Consider the following 22,330-nt stretch of genomic DNA (forward strand, 5'->3'; position numbering starts at 1 on the left):
AAGATAATTGTAATGTTCTCCCATAGTCCTCCCAGGAAGAATTTAGGCTCCATGAAGTCCATGGGGTCTTTAGAAATAGAAGTGGATGAAGACACGTTAAAGGCTGCGCACAGTGACACCGAGTCTGCAGAAAAAGCCAGCCTGGACAGCAGCAGAACTGGCACAGAGTCCAGACGAGTCACCCCTGACCCGCCCAGGTGAACTGATGATGGAAAATGACTAAATCATTGGGCTGGGCGCTATCTCGCTATTGGAGTTAATACCGGTATATTTTAAAAAGACAAATCTATTTGAGACAATACCGCCATACCGGTGTTGTCGCGGCTGTGCCTAGCAGGCACCATAGCTAAGAAAGATCCGGCCTGTGGGAATGGTCTTACTGACCCCCCGCATATTCACCTTTGCGCACAGCTGATGTTGCCTCAGCTTAGTGCCTCCTTATTAACCAGCGGTAACACAAGCCGGTGAAAAGATTCTACAGAACACCAGTTAGAGCTGGCTAACTGCAAAAGCTAACAGCAATTTAGCTGAAAACCTCACTGATGTCACAGAAACTGACTTTTAAAGGAACACACACACACACAAACACACACACAATGATGGAAAGTGTAAGGATGGAAAGGAAAATGCAGGTATAAGTAGACTAAGTATAGCAATGTAAAATATAACATATATGTGAATATATACAATATATACTTAATATGTGTACAGTATATTATATATACAGATATAATATGTCTATAACATATATACAATATATACCAATTGCTATGTAAGTGATCCCTGCAGTGGTTTCTCTGCCCACCAACATTTATTTTCCCTTCATTTAGCTGACAGTACAACATCTGTGTCGTCATCCATCCGTACGACATGCCCTGCCCATCGTAGTTGCTATTTAACATTTGTACTTTGGACACTGGCAAGCATGGCCTGTTCAAGTACCCTGATGTTTGTTGTCATATCTTGCCACTTAATATCATCATCTGGCGTAGACATCGCTGTTGAAACCTTTCAAATATGTATTTGATATGTTGTCCATGCCTCTGTTCCACATAACAAAGTTGTTATAACAATTGCTCTGAACACTTTGAATTTTCTATCTAGTCTGATGTCATGATTTTGGAACACTCGAGTCTTAAGTTATCCAAAGGCTGCAGCAGCTTGCCTGATTCTTTGATTGACTTCTGCATCAATGTTGGCATTTGAAGACATTACACTACCGAGGTATGTGAAGATTTCTACATTTTCAAGAGCCACTTCTTCTATCTCTATTGCTGGTGGTTGCAGAATGACGTCCTTTGGCGATGGTTGGTAGAGTACTTGTGTTTTCTTTGCATTTATTTGAAGTCCAAGTTGTGTGCATGCATAGTTAAATGCATCCAGTATAACTTGCAAATCTTCTGCTCTCTGGGCTGCTACTGCATTATCATCGGCATATTGAAATTCTACCACTGTGGACCTTGTAACTTTTGTTCTGGCTTGCAGCTTCCTCAGGTTGAACATTTTTCTATCTAGCCGAAATGCAATTTGAAATAGCTCAGCTGGTATTCATGAATATGCAATGTGGATCACAACAGAGATAAAGACGGAGAACAGTGTCGGGGTTTTCAGGCATCCCTGTTTTACTCCAGTTTTTACTTCAAAAGGAGCAGAATCATGGCCATTCCTAAGTACTGTAGCTGTCATATCAATGGGACTATACTGATGAATTTTGGAGGACATCCTGATCTTGCCAGTACTTCCCAAAGTAGTTCCCTGGAGGCAGTGTCAAATGTTTTGTGAGGTCAATTAACGCCATATAGAGGGGTTTATTTTGTTCAATGCATTTTTCTTGGAGTTGTCTCACCAAGAATATCATGTCAGTTGTTCCTTTCTTCCACGGTTGGTAAGTCCCTTAGGTCCATTTTAGAAGTCTGTTGGGGTATGGCTTTGAGGACATTCCTGTTAGAGACAGTTTGTTGGTTCAGTGGTTTTTCAAAGTGCTCTCACCACCGCTCCTTGATTTCTTTGTTGGTCTTCAGGATGGAACCCCTGTCTTTGCTCTTGAGGGGTACCTGACCTTTTATAGATGGTCCATGTATCTCTTTTGTCACTGTAAAGAATGCCTTGCAATTGTTGTTATCAGCTAAGAATTGTATTTCTTTAGCCTTCGACTACCACCATTTATTTTTCATGCCTCGCACTGTTCGTTGTACATCACTTTTGATTTCTTGATACTGATTTTTCTTTGAAATGGAGTTAGGGTCATTAAGTTGTATGAAAGCGTCCCTTTTTCTATTTATTAGCTGTTGGAGTTCCGTGTTATTTGGATCAAACCAGTCCTCATGTTTCCTGGTTTTCTACCCAATTGAGTAAACATGCTTTTCTGATTGCAGCCTTTAATTGCTCCCAGTGTTCTGTGATGTTTGTTGGGTTTATTTTCTTTCTAGTTCCATGGCATGCTCATCTTCCTTTAGACATTACACATTGTATTTTTTGCTGTGTGGTTTTTTGTGACATTTTCATCGAGCCTTTAGTTTCAGCCTCATAACTGATGAAATTAATCTCTGATCTGACCAGCACTCCTCTGCACAAGTTACAGCTCTGGTATGAAGCACATCTTGTTGGTCCCTCTTCCTCACTATAACGTAGTCAATCAAGTGCCAATGCTTTGATCTTGGGTGTTGCCAGGACACTTTGACGGAATTACTTTGTCCAAAGATGGTGTTCCGCACATTTGGTCAGAAGTAAGGCCCCATTTGCATTGGATTTACCTCCACCATCATGTCCAATTACACCCTCCCATATATTGTGATCTTTTCCAACTCTTGCATTGAAATCACCAAGAATAATAAGTTTATCGTGTTGTAGAGATGAGCTCATCTAACTCCGCATAGAACGCCTCTTTAGTTTCTTCTTCAGCACCTAGAGTTGGGGCATATGCACTTATGAGAGTAGCATGTTGGTTGTTTTAGGCTGATTCTCAGGCAGAAGTCTTTCATTTTTACCCACGGGCTGTTCTGTCAGTTGACCAAGTAGTTCATTTCCAATGGCAAATCCGACCCCGTGTGTTGTGGGTTGATCTGCTGCTTTTCCTTTCCGAAAGAAAGCGTAGTTGCCCTGTTCTTCCCTCAACTGGCCTTCTTCCGCTCATCTATTTGAAGTAACTCAATTACATTCCCTGGTAATTCATTGCATAAGGAGTGACTATAATTACTTTTTTAAAAAAAAGTTCAGAACAATTTTAGTGACAATAATGTGGTGTTAAGTTTAAACTGAACACTTTTTGTTGAAAATACTGATATATAAGCTAAAATAGCGGGATATCAGTTGTCACCCAGCCCTACCAGATGAGATTGTATATTTGAGTGGATTTGACACTGCTGCTCTTACTTGGACAGTAGAGAGACCACCCCACGTACATCCAGCCCAGCAGGATCCAGTGTTTCCAGTCTGACACTCCAAGTCATTCCAGACGCTGTCAGCATTCACAGCTCTGGTTCGGAAGCCAACGTTGTATGTTCCATGTTGTCACGTAGTCCACTCTGTTTACTCATTTCTGATCATCCTTTATCTGTACTGTCTCTATAGGTCCCAGAAAAAAGGCAAGCCAGTCCAAGCCTAGAGTTTGATGTCGACAGACTCTTTAAGAAGAGCGTCAAAAACCTTCCACAATCTCCCAGTAAGCCTTTCTTGTCCAGAGATCTTTTTTGGAACACATGCTGACTTTTATTTGAACAGACATTCTAGAACCTTTCACATCGGAGCCAGATGTTTGTGACCAGCCTGACTCGGGTGCGGTCCAAGAGGACATCAAAAGCCATTCTGTACACGTTGTAGAGACGCATGTAAGTATGGGTGTGGTTATCAAGATTCTTTGGGCACCACACCATTCCATTCTTGGGGGTAGCTATTCGATTCAGAATCGGTTTCGCAATTCAAAACAATTTTTATTCAAAATCAATTATTTTTAATAACATTAGATGCCAGTTCTATGATTAACTACATTGCTCCAAAAAACAGCTATGATACATTTCTATATTACTTAGAGGGGAGCTGCACTTTTTTGGACTTTTGCCTATCGTTCACAACTTTTATAAGAAGATAGAGGTTAGTGAGCTACTAGGACGGCAGTCTGAGATTGAGCCAGGGTCTTGGCCTTAGGGTATAGGACAGACATTTGACTCTTTCCATACATTGGGGACACACCCCTGTTGGAAAGAGCAGTTGGCCAGATGTGTGATGACCGGTGCCAAGTCCTCTGCATGTTCTTTCAGCAGCCAGGTGGGAATGTCATCCGGCCCACTTACTTCCTGGGGGTCCAGCCAAGTGAGGGCTAGCTTCATCTCACTTATGCTACAGATGTCGCTTTGGGTAGCTCTTGCTAGGGGATGGACACAATAGGGCATTGCTTTAGTCCACAATTCTGCAAAGAAGTTGTTCAGGGCTTCTGCAGTTTTGTCCTCTTCAACTTCTTGTATTTTGATTGTTCCATCAGTTGATGATTTAGCGTGTCCTAGTCCTTTATTTCTAAAGTCCCATCACTCCTTGGGGTTCTTTTTCTTTAGGTTTTGCATTTCATTTTTATATTTTATCTTTTATCTTTGCCTTGTGTATAAGTTTTTGGACATAGTTTGTGATTTCTCTCCATTTTCCCACTTTCCCCTATTTATTGTGGGCTTTTTGTCTTTTCTCTACAGCCTGTTTTATTTTCTCTGTCATCCATGGTTTGTCCGCATTTGTAATATTTTCAGCCGCACAGGCATGCATCTGTCCATTGCTGTCTGGATATAGTTGTTAGAACTTGCTGCTTTGGCAGTGATGTCCACAGCCTCATAGACAGCAGACCAGTCAGTCATAGCGATGCATGTTGACAGAGCCTCTTTTCTTGCTGTGGTCACTAATCCAGCCCTCCTCCTCTCCACCTGTTTTATTCACTGGGCTCAGCACCAAGCACTTGTGGTCGCTTGCACCTCGGGGGGCAAGGGTGGTTGGGGGGCTGTAGAAGTTATTAGTCATGTTCATAAAAATCAGATGTAGGTTGGCTTGCCCACGTGTATGACGTATAACTATCTGCCGAATATCGGGGTGGGAGGAGGTCAGCATTTTTGTGGGCAGTTTATTGAAATCCCCACTTTAATTGTGTCTATGGTGGTTATTAGAAAAAGTCTGCGGGCTATAGAGCGTTTTCCATTCGGGCTCCAGTAGTCTGGAATGCCCTCCCGGTAACAGTTCGAGATGCTACCTCAGTAGAAGCATTTAAGTCTCAACTTAAAACTCATTTGTATACTCTAGCCTTTAAATAGACTCCCTTTTTAGACCTGTTGATCTGCCGTTTCTTTTCTTTTTCTCCTCTGTCCCACTCTCCCTTATGGAGGGGGTCTGGTCCGATGGCCATGGAGGAAGTAATGGCTGCCCAGAGTCGGGACGCAGGATGGTTCGCTCGTCCAGAGTCGTGACCCAGGATGGACCGCTCGCCTGTGTATCGGCTGGGGACATCTCTGCGCTGCTGATCAGCCTCCGCTTGTGATGGTTTCCTGCTGGCTCCGCTGTGGACGGGACTCTCGCTGCTGTGTTGGATCCGCTTGTGGACTGGACTCTCGCGGCTGTGTTGGATCCACTATTGATTGAACTTTCACAGTATCATGTTAGACCCGTTCGACATCCATTGCTTTCGGTCCCCTAGAGGAGGGGGGTTGCCCACATATGCGGTCCTCTCCAAGGTTTCTCATAGTCATCATTGTCACTGTCACCGACGTCCCACTGGGTGTGAGTTTTCCTTGCCCTTATGTGGACCTGCCGAGGATGTCGTAGTGGTTTGTGTTGTGGTTTGTGCAGCCCTTTGAGACACTAGTGATTTAGGGCTATATAAATAACCATTGATTGATTGATTGATTGATATTAAGTACTCCCGGACGATTTTTTGTCTGCCCATGGTGGGTGATATAGGTTTCCCACAAATATGGTTGAGACACTGCTGGGGTTGTATTTGAACCCATGCACATTCAAAGTCATCACTCTCCAGGTCCCCTCTTCTTTTTGCCTGCAGTCTCTCATGACAGTACACAACCACACCCCCTCCACTTTTTCCATTTCTGTCTCTCCTAAATAGTTGGTAGTCCTTGACTGACAACGATTCATCCGGAATATTATTGTGCGCCCACGTCTCAGTAACACACCCGATGTCTGCATCTAAAGCTTTCAGCAACAGTTTATATTCGTCAGTTTTGTTTATCAATGACCTTGCGTTGCAGAGAGTTAACTTCGGCATGCGCGGCTTCTCTCGGTCAGGTTTAACACCTTAGCGTATTTCAACCAGGACACTCACCCTTTTCCTTCTTTGCAACATATTGTACATATTATATTTTGTTATGAAGGTGTCTGTTACTGCATTTTATATATATATTAAAAACATGAACAGACACCTTCATAACAAAATGTAATATATACCAGCACCCCCTGTGACCCCAAAGGGAATAAGCGGTAGAAAATGTAAATATATATATATATAAATATATATATACATATTTAAATGCAGTATTACTTGCAGCAGTAGTGCACCGTTAGGTCCAGCAAGACCTTCTCTGCTGGCCTAACATAACCAGAAATCATGATCATAATTAAAGATAAAAGTATTTTTTAATTGACTTTCCCTAAATATGTAAAAGTATTCATATTCTCTTCATGTCATATTATGCTCCTTCCACCGCTGTTATTTTTAGTTTAAAGTTTTTATCCAATCAGATTTCAGCCAGCTTATGTTGCCATGCTGTACCAAATCTGCCTTCACAATCAGCAATGCAGGCTTTTATGCACTGTAAGTTAACAGGCGCATGCAGTTGATAGACACTTGTGATAGCCAATCAGATCACCAGTTGTTGTCAGTAAGGCCTTCTAGCTGGCCTAAAGTTGAACGTGACATTTACACATCTTGTGATATCGGATGAATGTGAGAACACACACAGTTGATAGACAGTTGCGATAGCCAATCAGATCACAAGTTGTTGACAGTAGTCTCTCAAGTAGCCTGATGTTAACCAGACTGTGATTGGATACTCACTTGTCCCTCCAAAGTGAGTATCTGTCACAGACTGTGATTGGATACTCACTTGTCCCTCCAAAGTGAGTATCTGTCACAGACTGTGATTGGATACTCACTTGTCCCTCCAAAGTGAGTATCTGTCACAGACTGTGATTGGATACTCACTTGTCCCTCCAAAGTGAGTATCTGTCACAAGTTGCAATTTAGCAGGAAGTGTTGATCCACAAAGGAGAACAAAACGTTGATTAGGTGGCAGATATATATTGTGATGTTATGAGCTAGGTACCATAAGAACTCCATTACCCAGCATGCCACAGAAGTGAAGAGCATGTTTAGGTTGTTGAATGTAGTTATCCCGGCAGCTAGATGTTATTGATGAGCACGCTGTGGAGTAAACTTTTAAAAAGTCAGCCAACACGCCTCACCCGCATCTTTAATGATGAGACAAGACAACACGTATATTTGCAAGGACATTTTCAGAAAGGATATTTACAGAAATACTATAGCTCGGTTGGTAGAGCGGCCGTGCCAGCAACTTAAGGGATCCAGGTTCGATTCCCGCTTCTGCTTCTCCTTGGGCAAGACACTTTACCCACCTGCTCCCAGTGCCACCCACACTGCTTTAAATGGAACGTAGATATTGGCTTTCACGATGTAAAGCGCGTTTGAGTCACTAGAGAAAAGCGCTATATAAATATAATTGACTTCACTTCAACTACATCTTGTGAGCCCATGTCCGCGATGAAATAGGGAACCGCCCACCATTTCCACTCCAATCAGCCGACTACGAGCGCTACCACTGGCTTATATGGTGTCCAATTGGTGCTACGACTTGTGAGTTCAAATGTTAAATTTTTTCACGTTGAATGTTTTTTACCATTTTAATTTTGACAGTCCCACATAAGATATGTTTTAATTGCTGATGTGGGTTTATTGATTCTTAAATGCGCCAGAAAATAACCCGTTTTGTACACTGTTGAGGTGTTTCAATAGACAGTAGTGTTTAAATGTGTTTCTGTACAGTATTTCTTCAGCAATGGTCATGTGGTGACCTCAATGATGCTTTTTGGAAAGGTCATCACTGAAGGCCTAGGTGGGAAATGCACGGACTTGAAGTATGTACATAAAACGTTGATAGAGCGTTTTGAAATCTACGTCAGTGACTCACAAAGGCCACATTTTCCTTTTTTATCGTTTTAAAATTCTAAAATAAAAGACATGTTTGTGTCTCTCATAATGATTTTGAGCGGTAGGCAAAATTCCCCCAAAAAGTGCAAATTCCCTTTTAAATGACAACTGGTTTTGTTTATTAAAATGCTTCCCAAACATTTAAAAAAGTAAAATGCTGTTACCAAATGTCAGTATTTTAGTTTTATTGAGATTCAAAGTCTGTTTTTGTCAAATCATGTTTTTAATTTGTTCATTTCTTCGGTTATTATTTGTATTAGCTTTTGTGTCTTCTCTCCTGAACAAAACGCCAGTAGACCAGTATCATATTCTTAGGTGTCACTTTTCCGCCGCATGCTAGTAACGCTTGTCCATGGCCAAAGCAGTCCTAGGTGGGTGATGGTCAAGACCCCAGCTGGTCGCTCCTTGTAACATCTGAGCGTACACAGTAGGAAATGGCCAAAATAAAGACACAGCATACCTTCTTGCTGTGGTTTTAGCTCTGAACGCTGCCCTCAGTCTCCTCTTGGACAAAATGTGTCTCCTTGCTCTGGCCAACAAACCTGGCCCTGGTTCTCTTGTGTCTCATTGCAAGTGATATTGCAATGTTTATTTATATAGCCCCAAATCACAAATGTCTCAAAGGACTGCACAAATCATTACGACTACAACATCCTCGGAAGAACCCACAAAAGGGCAAGGAAAACTCACACCCAGTGGGCAGGGAGAATTCACATCCAGTGGGACGCCAGTGACAATGCTGACTATGAGAAACCTTGGAGAGGACCTCAGATGTGGGCAACCCCCCCCCCTCTAGGGGACCGAAAGCAATGGATGTCGAGCGGGTCTAACATGATACTGTGAAAGTTCAATCCATAGTGGCTCCAACACAGCCGCGAGAGTTCAGTTCAAGCGGATCCAAGACAGCAGCGAGAGTCCCCTCCACAGGAGACCATCTCAAGCGGAGGCGGATCAGCAGCGTAGAGATGTCCCCAACCGATACAGGCGAGCGGTCCATCCTGGGTCTCGACTCTGGACAGCCAGTACTTCATCCATGGTCATCGGACCGGACCCCCTCCACAAGGGAGGGGGGGACATAGGAGAAAGAAAAGAAGCGGCAGATCAACTGGTCTAAAAAGGAGGTCTATTTAAAGGCTAGAGTATACAGATGAGTTTTAAGGTGAGACTTAAATGCTTCTACTGAGGTAGCATCTCGAACTGTTACCGTGAGGGCATTCCAGAGTACTGGAGCCCGAACGGAAAACGCTCTATAGCCCGCAGACTTTTTTTGGGCTTTGGGAATCACTAATAAGCCGGAGTCCTTTGAACGCAGATTTCTTGCCGGGACATATGGTACAATACAATCGGCAAGATAGGATGGAGCTAGACCGTGTAGTATTTTATACGTAAGTAGTAAAACCTTAAAGTCACATCTTAAGTGCACAGGAAGCCAGTGCAGGTGAGCCAGTACAGGTGTAATGTGATCAAACTTTCTTGTTCTTGTCAAAAGTCTAGCAGCCGCATTTTGTACCAACTGTAATCTTTTAATGCTAGACATGGGGAGACCCGAAAATAATACGTTACAGTAATCGAGACGAGACGTAACAAACGCATGGATAATGATCTCGGCGTCTTTAGTGAACAAAATGGAGCGAATTTTAGCGATATTACGGAGATGAAAGAAGGCCGTTTTAGTAACGCTTTTAATGTGTGACTCAAAGGAGAGAGTTGGGTCGAAGATAATACCCAGATTCTTTACCGAGTCACCTTTTTTTATTATTTGGTTGTCAAATGTTAAAGTTGTATTATTGTAGTAATTGTAGTAACGTTGCAACACTTGCATGCCATACACAACAATGAGAGGATAACACGGATATATTGCTTATAATTATCTCCCGAAACTTCGCCCTGTTATTTGACTATAGGTGCCAGAAATAAAGCCGGTCTCTCCGAGCCCTGCGTTGGATGTTGAGCAAATCTTCAAAAGGAGTGTCAGACGCGTTCAGAATTCTCCCGGTAAGTTTCTTATTGTCCTGATCAACATGAAAATCGATGCTTCATGCTGGACTTGTTGATGACAGGACACCAATCCACGCTGGATCTCCGTGGCAGAAAAGACACGTTGGAGGTACCGTTTGGAAACCGGAGCCGTTCTGTACCTGCTTTAGACATGCACGTGAGTCCAAACATTCAACTCAGGGGTGTCCAAACTTTTTCCGCTGGTGGTCACATACTGAAAACTCAAAGCATGCTGGGGCCATTTTAAAAGTTTCCATTTTTCAAGATATACATTTTAAGGCCCTCCACAAGTCTGATCCCTCGCATCCGGAAGAGTCTGAGTGATACAAATGTATAAAAAATGAGTCCTATATTTACACTTAGACCTGAACTTGATCGAGACTTTTTTCTTTTTTTTTTTGCCTGATTTTTTTTAAAATCCACTTATTTATTGCAAAAACACAAAATATGCAATATTTCCCCAAAGTGTAATCCTTAAAAATAGGTCAATAATTCATAACATTGATTTAAATTCCTTATATTTTAATTGACAGTTTGAAAAAAAATACCCCACTAAAAGTATTGGGGATCCAAAAGGGCCCCACTCATAAAAGTTTCAAATAAGTTGCTTTTTTGTTTTTGGTATTTTTTACTTACAATCCTTAAGTCTTTAAATCACCATCAGATCTTTCCGTCGATTATTGTTTTTTATTTATGTACACGCTTTTGTTTTATTCTCTGTTTTGTTTTACATATGACAAAATATGCTATATTTTCCCTAGAAAATGTATTCCAAAATTGAATATAGATGTGAACTAATCTGAGCGTTGAATAGGTCAATAAATCAGACCAACATTGATTTTGATTAATTATTATTTTGTGAGCAGTGACAGTTTTAAAGGAAAAAACTGTCTACTTGGCAGTTTTTGTTATTAGAATCATGATTGAAACATCTACATTTCACCTGTTTGTTCTTGTGTAGGTTTTTTTAATAATAATTGTAGAATGTGGCTATTAAAGCATTAGCTGTGGGCCACAAATGGCCCCAGGACCACAATTTTGGACACCCCGGATATAAGTCTTTAGTGTCGCTAAACACGTTTCTTATCTGTAATTCTTCCAATTTGACAGGAAGATGAAGACGAAGACATTGACAGCTTGGTTAACTTCCACAGAAGCTCAATGGCTTCCAGTTCTGAAAGCTCAAAGGTATACCTCTTTTATTCAACATTTGTTTTCATTTTGATGACTGATTACTTAGGAGCTGATGCCTTTAGGCTATATTGAATGTCCAACTTTAAGGGACAGCAGGAATTGCCTTCTAAAAGGTCAACGTAATCCACAGAGCCCACTCGGCAGCCTGATGAGCATCTACAGTGAGTCAGGAGACCATGACAGCGTGGAGGTGAGCGGCCAGGTGGTCTTCTCTATGACCTATGACGAGTCCAGCCAGAGCCTGCAGGTCTTCATCAAGGAGTGCCAAGGGCTGGCCTGTGGTGATCCCATACGCCAGCTATCCAATCCGTAAATATCATATTTTCTTGTACGAGTGCAAGGATTGAGCAATCTTATTGAAAAAAACAGCTGATTTTCTTCACACACTTGGGTTGTGATGGTGACGCTATCCTCCATACCGCCGCTGTTCGAACCTTTTCCACCCCTTGCAGCGCTTGTTTCTCAGCGCTTTGGCAAACAAAAAACTGAAACGACTCGATAGTGCGGAGGTCGGCAACCCAAAATGTTAAAAAAGCCATATGGGACAAAAAATACAATTAAAAACATTTGGTCTGAACCCGCAAAAAAATTAACTCCTTATACAAGTGTTATAATGAAGACAACACATGATGTAAGTGTCTATATTAGCCTACTATCAAAATGACTTTAAAAGTCTTATACAAGTGTTATAATGAAGACAACACATGATGTAAGTGTCTATATTAGCCTTCTTGTGATGACTCTTCTTCGGCATTGTAATGCCGGTGTGGTTTTCCCGTGGATGCGTCGAAGCAGAACACAGCATAGGTAAGATAAAGGGTATTTAATAACAAAAGTCTATGAACAAAAATACTGGTGTAAAGAGAAAAAAGTAAACAAAAGACGCTAGCGTGAAAGCTAGGATAAAACAAGGAAAACTAGAACTTGGTACGAGGACACAAAAGAGTAAACAAAACATTTAGCATGAAAGCTAGACAATAAAGTGGCTTGGCGTGAGAGCTAGCGAGAAAATACATACGAATGATGAGAGTCGTCACTGATGCGCGTGGGCAAATTAGGATCCGAGAATGAGTGAACAGAAAAGGTGAGCTTAAATAGGAGGGTGATAATTATTAGCAGGTGTGCGGTACGAGTGTAGCAGGTGAACTAATGAGTAACCAGAGTGATGGGCAAAACAGGAAATAAACGGGTCAGACTGAGAATGAAAACAAAAATGGAAATAACAAACATGTGAAGATCTGAGCAGCAGATCGCAACACTTCTATCAGAATGACTTTAAAAGTGTTATATAAGTGTTATAATGAAGACAACACATGATGTAAGTGTCTATATTAGCCTACTGATGTTAACTGATGAGAGTCTTAAAGGTATGTAAGTGACATGGATGTTGATATTAAATGATGATGTAAGTGACATGGATGTTTATATTAATTGATGGGAGTCTTAAAGGTATGTAAGTGACATGGATGTTGATATTAAATGATGAGAGGCTTAAAGGCATATAAGTGACATGGATGTTGATATTAACTGTTGGGAGGCTTAAAGGTATGTAAGTGACATGGATGTTGATGTTAACTGATGAGAGTCTTAAAGGTATGTAAGTGACATGGATATTGATATTAAATGATGATGTAAGTGACATGGATATTGATATTAAATGATGATGTAAGTGACATGGATGTTGATGTTAACTGATGAGAGTCTTAAAGGTATGTAAGTGACATGGATGGGATGGGAGGCTTAAAGGTATGTAAGTGACATGGATGTTGATATTAACTGATGGGAGGCTTAAAGGTATGTAAGTGACATGGATGTTGATATTAACTGATGATGTAAGTGACATGGATGTTGATATTAACTGATGGGAGGCTTAAAGGTATGTAAGTGACATGGATATTGATATTAAATGATGATATAAGTGACATGGATGTTGATGTTAACTGATGAGTCTTAAAGGTATGTAAGTGACATGGATGTTGATATTAACTGATGGGAGGCTTAAAGGTATGTAAGTGACATGGATGTTGATATTAACTGATGGGAGGCTTAAAGGTATGTAAGTGACATGGATGTTGATATTAATTGATGGGAGGCTTAAAGGTATGTAAGTGACATGGATGTTGATGTTAACTGATGAGAGTCTTAAAGGTATGTAAGTGACATGGATGTTGATATTAAATGATGATGTAAGTGACATGGATGTTGATATTAAATGATGATGTAAGTGACATGGATGTTGATGTTAACTGATGAGAGTCCTAAAGGTATGTAAGTGACATGGATGTTGATATTAACTGATGGGAGGCTTAAAGGTATGTAAGTGACATGGATGTTGATATTAACTGATGGGAGGCTTAAAGGTATGTAAGTGACATGGATGTTGATATTAATTGATGGGAGGCTTAAAGGTATGTAAGTGACATGGATGTTGATATTAACTGATGATGTAAGTGACATGGATGTTGATATTAAATGATGAGAGGCTTAAAGGTATGTAAGTGACATGGATGTTGATATTAAATGATGATGTAAGTGACATGGATGTTGATATTAACTGATGAGAGTCCTAAAGGTATGTAAGTGACATGGATGTTGATATTAACTGATGGGAGGCTTAAAGGTATGTAAGTGACATGGATGTTGATATTAACTGATGGCAGGCTTAAAGGTATGTAAGTGACATGGATGTTGATATTAACTGATGGGAGGCTTAAAGGTATGTAAGTGACATGGATGTTGATATTAATTGATGGGAGGCTTAAAGGTATGTAAGTGACATGGATGTTGATATTAACTGATGATGTAAGTGACATGGATGTTGATATTAACTGATGATGTAAGTGTCATGGATGTTGATATTAACTGATGATGTGTCATGGATGTTGATATTAACTGATGATGTAAGTGTCATGGATGTTGATATTAACTGACGATGTAAGTGTCATGGGTGTTGATATTAACTGATGATGTAAGTGACATGGATGTTGATATTAATTGATGGGAGGCCTAAGGTCACATGGGTGTTGACATCACAACTTCCTTCCACTTTCTCTAATCTTTCATGATGTTTGGATGGTGGCTTGTGATCAGGGTACCAGGGTCCATTCAGCGCTGCTTGCAGATTTAATTTCTCTTTGAATTTGTCTGTTTCCAAGTCTTCTACTGATAGTAAGCAACTATCTGTGGGACAGCCCAACTCTATGCTAAGTCTCTAGCGATGTTAGCGTAGCATAAGCCGCCCCTGTATTTATTGTGCCGCACATGTCAACAAATTCTTTCTGGATTTTTTTTCAGTTACGTGAAATGTTACCTGCTGCCTGACAAATCCCGTATGAGCAAGAGGAAGACCACCATCAAGAGACACACCTGCGACCCCGTCTACAATGAAACTTTCAAGGTGACTCATTCAGGAGACTTTAGGTGGGCTGTTGACTTTGCAGATTACAGTAGCTCTTGTCAGTCTTGACTCCGGTCCTGACTTCAGTGTACAGTCGGGTTGATGGAACCAAACTGCTGAGAAGAACATATTTAACACTCCACACACGCCTGGTGATGGAAAATAGTCCATTCCTAAACATCTCTCTTCTCAGTACTCCGTTAGCCGATCTCAGCTGTTCACTCGGTCCATGCTGCTCTCGGTGTGGCACCACGGCCGCCTGAGCCGCAACCCTTTCCTGGGGGAGGTGGAGATGGCTCTGGACTGCTACGACCTGGACTCCCCGCAGGAGCAACGCATGGCGCTCATGACCAGGGTACAGAATTAACTTATGTACATCACAACTAAAAGTATTCACAGCACTTGACTTTTTTCACATTTTATGTTTCAGCCGTATTCCAAAATGAAATACATCCATTTTTGTCCTCAAAATTCTACAAACAACACCCCATAATGACATTGTGAAAATGACATTTAGATAGCAATTGTCAACTAAGTAATGTAGATAAGTATTCACAGCATTTCTTGCTGCACCTTAGGCAGCAATTACACCTCAAGTCTTTTTGAACACCATGCCACAAACTTGCCACACCTATCTTGGCACACCTTCAACCATTCCTCTTTGCAGCACCTCTCAAGCTCCATCAGGTTGGATGGGAAGTGTTTGTTTTCATCCAGGAGGTCTCTGTACATTGCTGCATTCATCTTAGTCTCGTCAGGGAGGTGACCAAGACCATGGTCACTCTGTGGAGAGGAGAACCTTCCAGAAGGACAATCCACCAATCAGGCCTGTGTGGTAGAGTGGCCAGACAAAAATCACTTCTTAAGTCAAAAGTTTGCCAAAATGCACCTGAAAGACTCTCAGACCATGAGAAACTAAAGGATCTGGTCAGATGAGACAAAGATTGAAGTCTCTGGCGTGAATGTCAGGCATCATGTTTGAAGGAAACCAGGCGGCGCTCATCACCAGGCCAATACCATCCCTACAGTGGTGGCAGCATCATGCTGTGGGGATGCTCTTCAGGAACTGGGAGACTAGTCAGGATAGAGGGAAAGATGAATGCAGCAATGTACAGAGACATCTAGGATGAGAACCTTCCCATCCAACCTGATGGAGCTTGAGAGGTGCTGCAAAGAGGAATGGTTGAAGGTGTCCAAAGATGGGTGTGCCAAGTTTGTGACATTGTGCTGTATAATGTTTTTTTTGTTTTTTCTTTAATAATTTAGCACAAAACAAAAGTATAACCTTTTTACATTGTCATTTTCGGGTATTGTCTGTAGAATTTTGAGGACAAAAATGAATGAATCCCATTTTGGAAATAGGTTGTAAAATAAGAAAATGTGTCAAAAAGTACTTTCTGGATGCAGTGTTCTACAAATGGTCACATTATACCTAAATATAAGATGGTCTTTTTTTCTGGAAAATACAGGTGGTGTTATATTTAGTGTGTGGGTGAAGACTTATACATGCAAACCAACAGGTGGTGTTATATTTAGTGTGTGGGTGTGGAGACTTATACATGCAAACTAACAGGTGGTGTTATATTTAGTGTGTGGGTGTGGAGAATTATACATGCAAACCAACAGGTGGTGTTATATTTAGTGTGTGGGTGTGGAGAATTATACATGCAAACCAACAGGTGGTGTTATATTTAGTGTGTGGGTGTGGAGACTTATACATGCAAACCAACAGGTGGTGTTTTATTTAGTGTGTGGGTGGAGACTTATACATGCAAACCAACAGGTGGTGTTATATTTAGTGTGTGGGTGTGGAGACTTATACATGCAAACCAACAGGTGGTGTTATATTTAGTGTGTGGGTGGAGACTTATACATGCAAATCAACAGGTGGTGTTATATTTAGTGTGTGGGTGTGGAGACTTATACATGCAAACCAACAGGTGGTGTTATATTTGGTGTGTGGGTGGAGACTTATACATGCAAACCAACAGGTGGTGTTATATTTGGTGTGTGGGTGTGGAGACTTATACATGCAAACCAACAGGTGGTGTTATATTTAGTGTGTGGGTGTGGAGACTTAATACATGCAAACCAACATGTGGTGTTATATTTAGTGTGTGGGTGTGGAGAATTATACATGCAAACCAACAGGTGGTGTTATATTTAGTGTGTGGGTGTGGAGACTTATACATGCAAACCAACAGGTGGTGTTATATTTAGTGTGTGGGTGGAGACTTATACATGCAAACCAACAGGTGGTGTTATATTTAGTGTGTGGGTGGAGACTTATACATGCAAACCAACAGGTGGTGTTATATTTAGTGTGTGGGTGTGGAGACTTATACATGCAAACCAACAGGTGGTGTTATATTTAGTGTGTGGGTGGAGTCTTATACATGCAAACCAACAGGTGGTGTTATATTTAGTGTGTGGGTGTGGAGACTTATACATGCAAACCAACAGGTGGTGTTATATTTAGTGTGTGGGTGTGGAGAATTATACATGCAAACCAACAGGTGGTGTTATATTTAGTGTGTGGGTGGAGACTTATACATGCAAACCAACAGGTGGTGTTATATTTAGGGTGTGGGTGTGGAGACTTATACATGCAAACTAACAGGTGGTGTTATATTTAGTGTGTGGATGGAGACTTATACATGCAAACCAACAGGTGGTGTTATATTTAGTGTGTGGGTATGGGAACTTATACATGCAAACCAACAGGTGGTGTTATATTTAGTGTGTGGGTGTGGAGACTTATACATGCAAACCAACAGGTGGTGTTATATTTAGTGTGTGGGTGTGGAGACTTATACATGCAAACCAACTGGTGGTGTTATATTTAGTGTGTGGGTGTGGAGACTTATACATGCAAACCAACAGGTGGTGGAGACTTATACATGCAAACCAACAGGTGGTGTTATATTTAGTGTGTGGGTGTGGAGACTTATACATGCAAACCAACAGGTGGTGTTATATTTAGTGTGTGGGTGTGGAGACTTATACATGCAAACTAACAGGTGGTGTTATATTTAGTGTGTGGGTGGAGACTTATACATGCAAACCAACAGGTGGTGTTATATTTAGTGTGTGGGTGTGGAGACTTATACATGCAAACTGACAGGTGGTGTTATATTTAATGTGTGGGTGTGGAGACTTATACATGCAAATCAACAGGTGGTGTTATATTTAGTGTGTGGGTGTGGAGACTTATACATGCAAACCAACAGGTGAAGTTATATTTAGTGTGTGGGTCTGGAGACTTATACATGCAAGCCAACAGGTGGTGTTATATTTAGTGTGTGGGTGTGGAGACTTATACATGCAAACCGACAGGTGGTGTTATATTTAGTGTGTGGGTGGAGACTTATACATGCAAACCAACAGGTGGTGTTATATTTAGTGTGTGGGTGTGGAGACTTATACATGCAAACCAACAGGTGGTGTTATATTTAGTGTGTGGGTGTGGAGACTTATACATGCAAACTAACAGGTGGTGTTATATTTAGTGTGTGGGTGTGGAGACTTATACATGCAAACTAACAGGTGGTGTTATATTTAGTGTGTGGGTGTGGAGACTTATACATGCAAACCAACAGGTGGTGTTATATTTAGTGTGTGGGTGTGGAGACTTATACATGCAAACCAACAGGTGGTGTTATATTTAGTGTGTGGGTGTGGAGACTTATACATGCAAGCCAACAGGTGGTGTTATATTTAGTGTGTGGGTGTGGAGACTTATACATGCAAACCAACAGGTGGTGTTATATTTAGTGTGTGGGTGGAGACTTATACATGCAAGCCAACAGGTGGTGTTATATTTAGTGTGTGGGTGGAGACTTATACATGCAAACCAACAGGTGGTGTTATATTTAGTGTGTGGGTGTGGAGACTTATACATGCAAACTAACAGGTGGTGTTATATTTAGTGTGTGGGTGTGGAGACTTATACATGCAAACTAACAGGTGGTGTTATATTTAGTGTGTGGGTGTGGAGACTTATACATGCAAACCAACAGGTGGTGTTATATTTAGTGTGTGGGTGTGGAGACTTATACATGCAAACCAACAGGTGGTGTTATATTTAGTGTGTGGGTGTGGAGACTTATACATGCAAGCCAACAGGTGGTGTTATATTTAGTGTGTGGGTGTGGAGACTTATACATGCAAGCCAACAGGTGGTGTTATATTTAGTGTGTGGGTGTGGAGACTTATACATGCAAGCCAACAGGTGGTGTTATATTTAGTGTGTGGGTGTGGAGACTTATACATGCAAGCCAACAGGTGGTGTTATATTTAGTGTGTGGGTGTGGAGACTTATACATGCAAGCCAACAGGTGGTGTTATATTTAGTGTGTGGGTGTGGAGACTTATACATGCAAGCCAACAGGTGGTGTTATATTTAGTGTGTGGGTGAAGACTTATACATGCAAACCAACAGGTGGTGTTATATTTAGTGTGTGGGTGTGGAGACTTATACATGCAAACCAACAGGTGGTGTTATATTTAGTGTGTGGGTGTGGAGACTTATACATGCAAACTAACAGGTGGTGTTATATTTAGTGTGTGGGTGTGGAGACTTATACATGCAAACTAACAGGTGGTGTTATATTTAGTGTGTGGGTGTGGAGACTTATACATGCAAACCAACAGGTGGTGTTATATTTAGTGTGTGGGTGTGGAGACTTATACATGCAAACCAACAGGTGGTGTTATATTTAGTGTGTGGGTGTGGAGACTTATACATGCAAGCCAACAGGTGGTGTTATATTTAGTGTGTGGGTGTGGAGACTTATACATGCAAGCCAACAGGTGGTGTTATATTTAGTGTGTGGGTGGAGACTTATACATGCAAGCCAACAGGTGGTGTTATATTTAGTGTGTGGGTGTGGAGACATATACATGCAAGCCAACAGGTGGTGTTATATTTAGTGTGTGGGTGGAGACTTATACATGCAAACCAACAGGTGGTGCCGAGCGAGTCCCATGACATGGAGAGACGCAACAACCATTCTCCCACAATGGTGATCACTGAAGCTAAGAAATATTTGATCCTCCTTTTCTCTGCCATCGACCAGCAATTATTTAGGAAAAACATGATTTTGTCACGTTAGGAGTTTCGTAAAAAGGAATCGTCTGTTATGCTCCGTTGTCCGATATAATGAAAGGTTTTGTCGTTACAAGTAGTGTCTAAGAATTCACAACTGCTGTACAAGTGTAAAAAGAAGTGAAGTGCTGTATGAATACAACTACTCAGCTGTGACTTGGGCTCGGGCTGGACAATTCATTTAATTTTTTTTTTATTTCCATCATGGCGTCTCACGAATAAAGAAATCATCGTGAAAAGAAGATGAATTAGCCACACGACGTACGCGCAAATTCCGGCGCTTGTAACAGTGAAACAGATGAAGCGTGAATGAGTGTCAAAAATACACATCTACTAGAAGTTTATGGTTACTACTTTTTATTTGACACAGCGCTAGTTAGCATGTCTAGTCATATCAATATCAATATCAATCTGGACTCAACAAAAAGTATCATCCGTTCTGACTGTGCTAACAAATTCTAATGTTTTAAAAAAAAAAGTACACTTTGCACAATTATGCTTTGATGCAAAATACTGGTCAACTTTGTATTGCACCAACAAATGTGAGAGTTTTTGCATTTAATTAAAAAATGTTTTATTAAATTTAGTTTTACACAAAAACACACTGTATGGTGGTAAAAGTAGTGTAAAATGTAAAAAAAAAAAAAAAAACCTGAATTAAAGCAATTGAAATGGAAAAACTGAATGTTTTTGTTATTTTATTATTTAAATGTATTATTTTTCTTATTATTTTACTTGTGCTTTATTCATGACTAATTAATATCCAGGTTTTTTTTTCAAACATTTTCCTGGTCCAATAAATACTTCTAATAGTCCAGCCGCAAAATGGGCGGGGTGTATTAGGAAGTGGTCCAGCCCTAAAGTGGGCGGGGTGTATAAGGAAGTGGTCCAGCCCTAAAGTGGGCGGGGTGTATAAGCAAGTGGTCCAGCCCTAAAGTGGGCGGGGTGTATTAGGAAGTGGAATGGTAGGCCGTGTTGCTGTGTCATACAAGTGTAAAAAGAATTGAAGCACTACAAACCTGGATAAACATGGGGATGGAGGGCCTCTTTATATTAACACTAAGTACAGTTGTACAATATTGAAATTAGCCTTTTTTGTAGGGTGATGGATGCTTAGTGGTACTCATCTGCCTTGACAGTCATGACTACCTTATTGGGGCCATTAATAATAAATGTATGTTGTAATATATAATGATTTGTTTCACTTGAAGGCTCCCTGCTCTGTACCAGCCTCCGTCTTTAGCCAATTTAAAGGAGAACTGGTCATTTCCTTGAAGTATGTCACACCTAAAGCGCCAGTCAGGGAGAAAATGAAAGGTAAGGCTATGTGAGGAAGTGATTGTAAGGCGTGAAGACTAAATGTCTGTCTGTCTCCTGGTTAGGCAAGAAGACAGTGGCTGTGGAAGGCGGCGAGCTGCATATCCTAATTAAAGAGGCAAGGAACCTGATGGCCATGAAAGGAGGCGGCGGCACATCAGATAGCTTTGTAAAAGGGTGAGCCAGATGTGAAGCCGTCATCCTGGGAGAGCTTCCTTGTTGAACTCCTTTTTTGGTGCCGCTGCAGGTACTTGTTCCCTTCTAAGTCGAAGACCACCAAGAGAAAGACACCAGTGGTGAAAAGGAACCTGAACCCCCACTACGGCCACACTTTTGTGTACAAGGACCTGGCGCTGGAGCAGCTGAAGACCATGTGTCTGGAACTGACGGTGTGGGACCGAGAGCCCATGCTGAGCAATGAGTTCCTTGGAGGAGTACGCCTCAGCTCTGGCAAAGGTCAAACACTGAGTAATCTAAGATAGTATGTGTCTCTAGATCAATGAGTTCCTTGGATGAGTACACCTCAGCTCTGGCAAAGGTCAAACACTGAGTAATCTAAGCTAGTATGTGTCTCTAGATCAATGTGTTCCTTGGAGGAGTACGCCTCAACTCTGGCAAAGGTCAAACGCTGAGTAATCTAAGCTAGTATGTGTCTCTAGATCAATGAGTTCCTTGGAGGAGTACACCTCAGCTCTGGCAAAGGTCAAACACTGAGTAATCTAACCTAGTATGTGTCTCTAGATCAATGAGTTCCTTGGAGGAGTACGGCTCAGCTCTGGCAAAGGTCAAACGCTGAGTAATCTAAGCTAGTATGTGTCTCTAGATCAATGAGTTCCTTGGAGGAGTACACCTCAGCTCTGGCAAAGGTCAAACACTGAGTAATCTAAGATGGTATGTGTCTCTAGATCAATGAGTTCCTTGGAGGAGTACACCTCAGCTCTGGCAAAGGTCAAACACTGAGTAATTTAACCTAGTATGTGTCTCTAGATCAATGAGTTCCTTGGAGGAGTACACCTCAGCTCTGGCAAAGGTCAAACACTGAGTAATCTAAGATGGTATGTGTCTCTAGATCAATGAGTTCCTTGGAGGAGTACACCTCAGCTCTGGC

At 41.3% G+C, this 22,330-nt stretch overlaps 1 protein-coding gene across 4 annotated transcripts in view; it reads left to right on the forward strand.

The window, feature by feature from the left end:
* sytl4 (synaptotagmin-like 4) overlaps positions 1–22,330 on the forward strand; it is a 40,594-nt gene that overhangs the window by 13,185 nt on the left and 5,079 nt on the right. For 2 of the 4 annotated variants that reach the window (XM_061899942.1, XM_061899941.1), the window contains exons 6-19: positions 27–197; positions 3,381–3,495; positions 3,571–3,661; positions 3,721–3,827; positions 10,114–10,204; positions 10,270–10,364; positions 11,318–11,395; positions 11,532–11,710; positions 14,696–14,798; positions 14,992–15,153; positions 19,766–19,822; positions 21,117–21,222; positions 21,288–21,399; positions 21,470–21,678. In XM_061899942.1, coding sequence (XP_061755926.1) covers positions 27–197; positions 3,381–3,495; positions 3,571–3,661; positions 3,721–3,827; positions 10,114–10,204; positions 10,270–10,364; positions 11,318–11,395; positions 11,532–11,710; positions 14,696–14,798; positions 14,992–15,153; positions 19,766–19,822; positions 21,117–21,222; positions 21,288–21,399; positions 21,470–21,678 — 1,676 coding nt within the window. The remainder of the gene's footprint in view (positions 1–26; positions 198–3,380; positions 3,496–3,570; positions 3,662–3,720; positions 3,828–10,113; positions 10,205–10,269; positions 10,365–11,317; positions 11,396–11,531; positions 11,711–14,695; positions 14,799–14,991; positions 15,154–19,765; positions 19,823–21,116; positions 21,223–21,287; positions 21,400–21,469; positions 21,679–22,330) is intronic. The other 2 variants (XM_061899943.1, XM_061899944.1) reach the window with 2 other exon arrangements.

Source organism: Nerophis ophidion, linkage group LG05 (assembly GCF_033978795.1).
Source record: "Nerophis ophidion isolate RoL-2023_Sa linkage group LG05, RoL_Noph_v1.0, whole genome shotgun sequence".
Classification (NCBI taxonomy): Eukaryota; Metazoa; Chordata; class Actinopteri; order Syngnathiformes; family Syngnathidae; genus Nerophis; species Nerophis ophidion.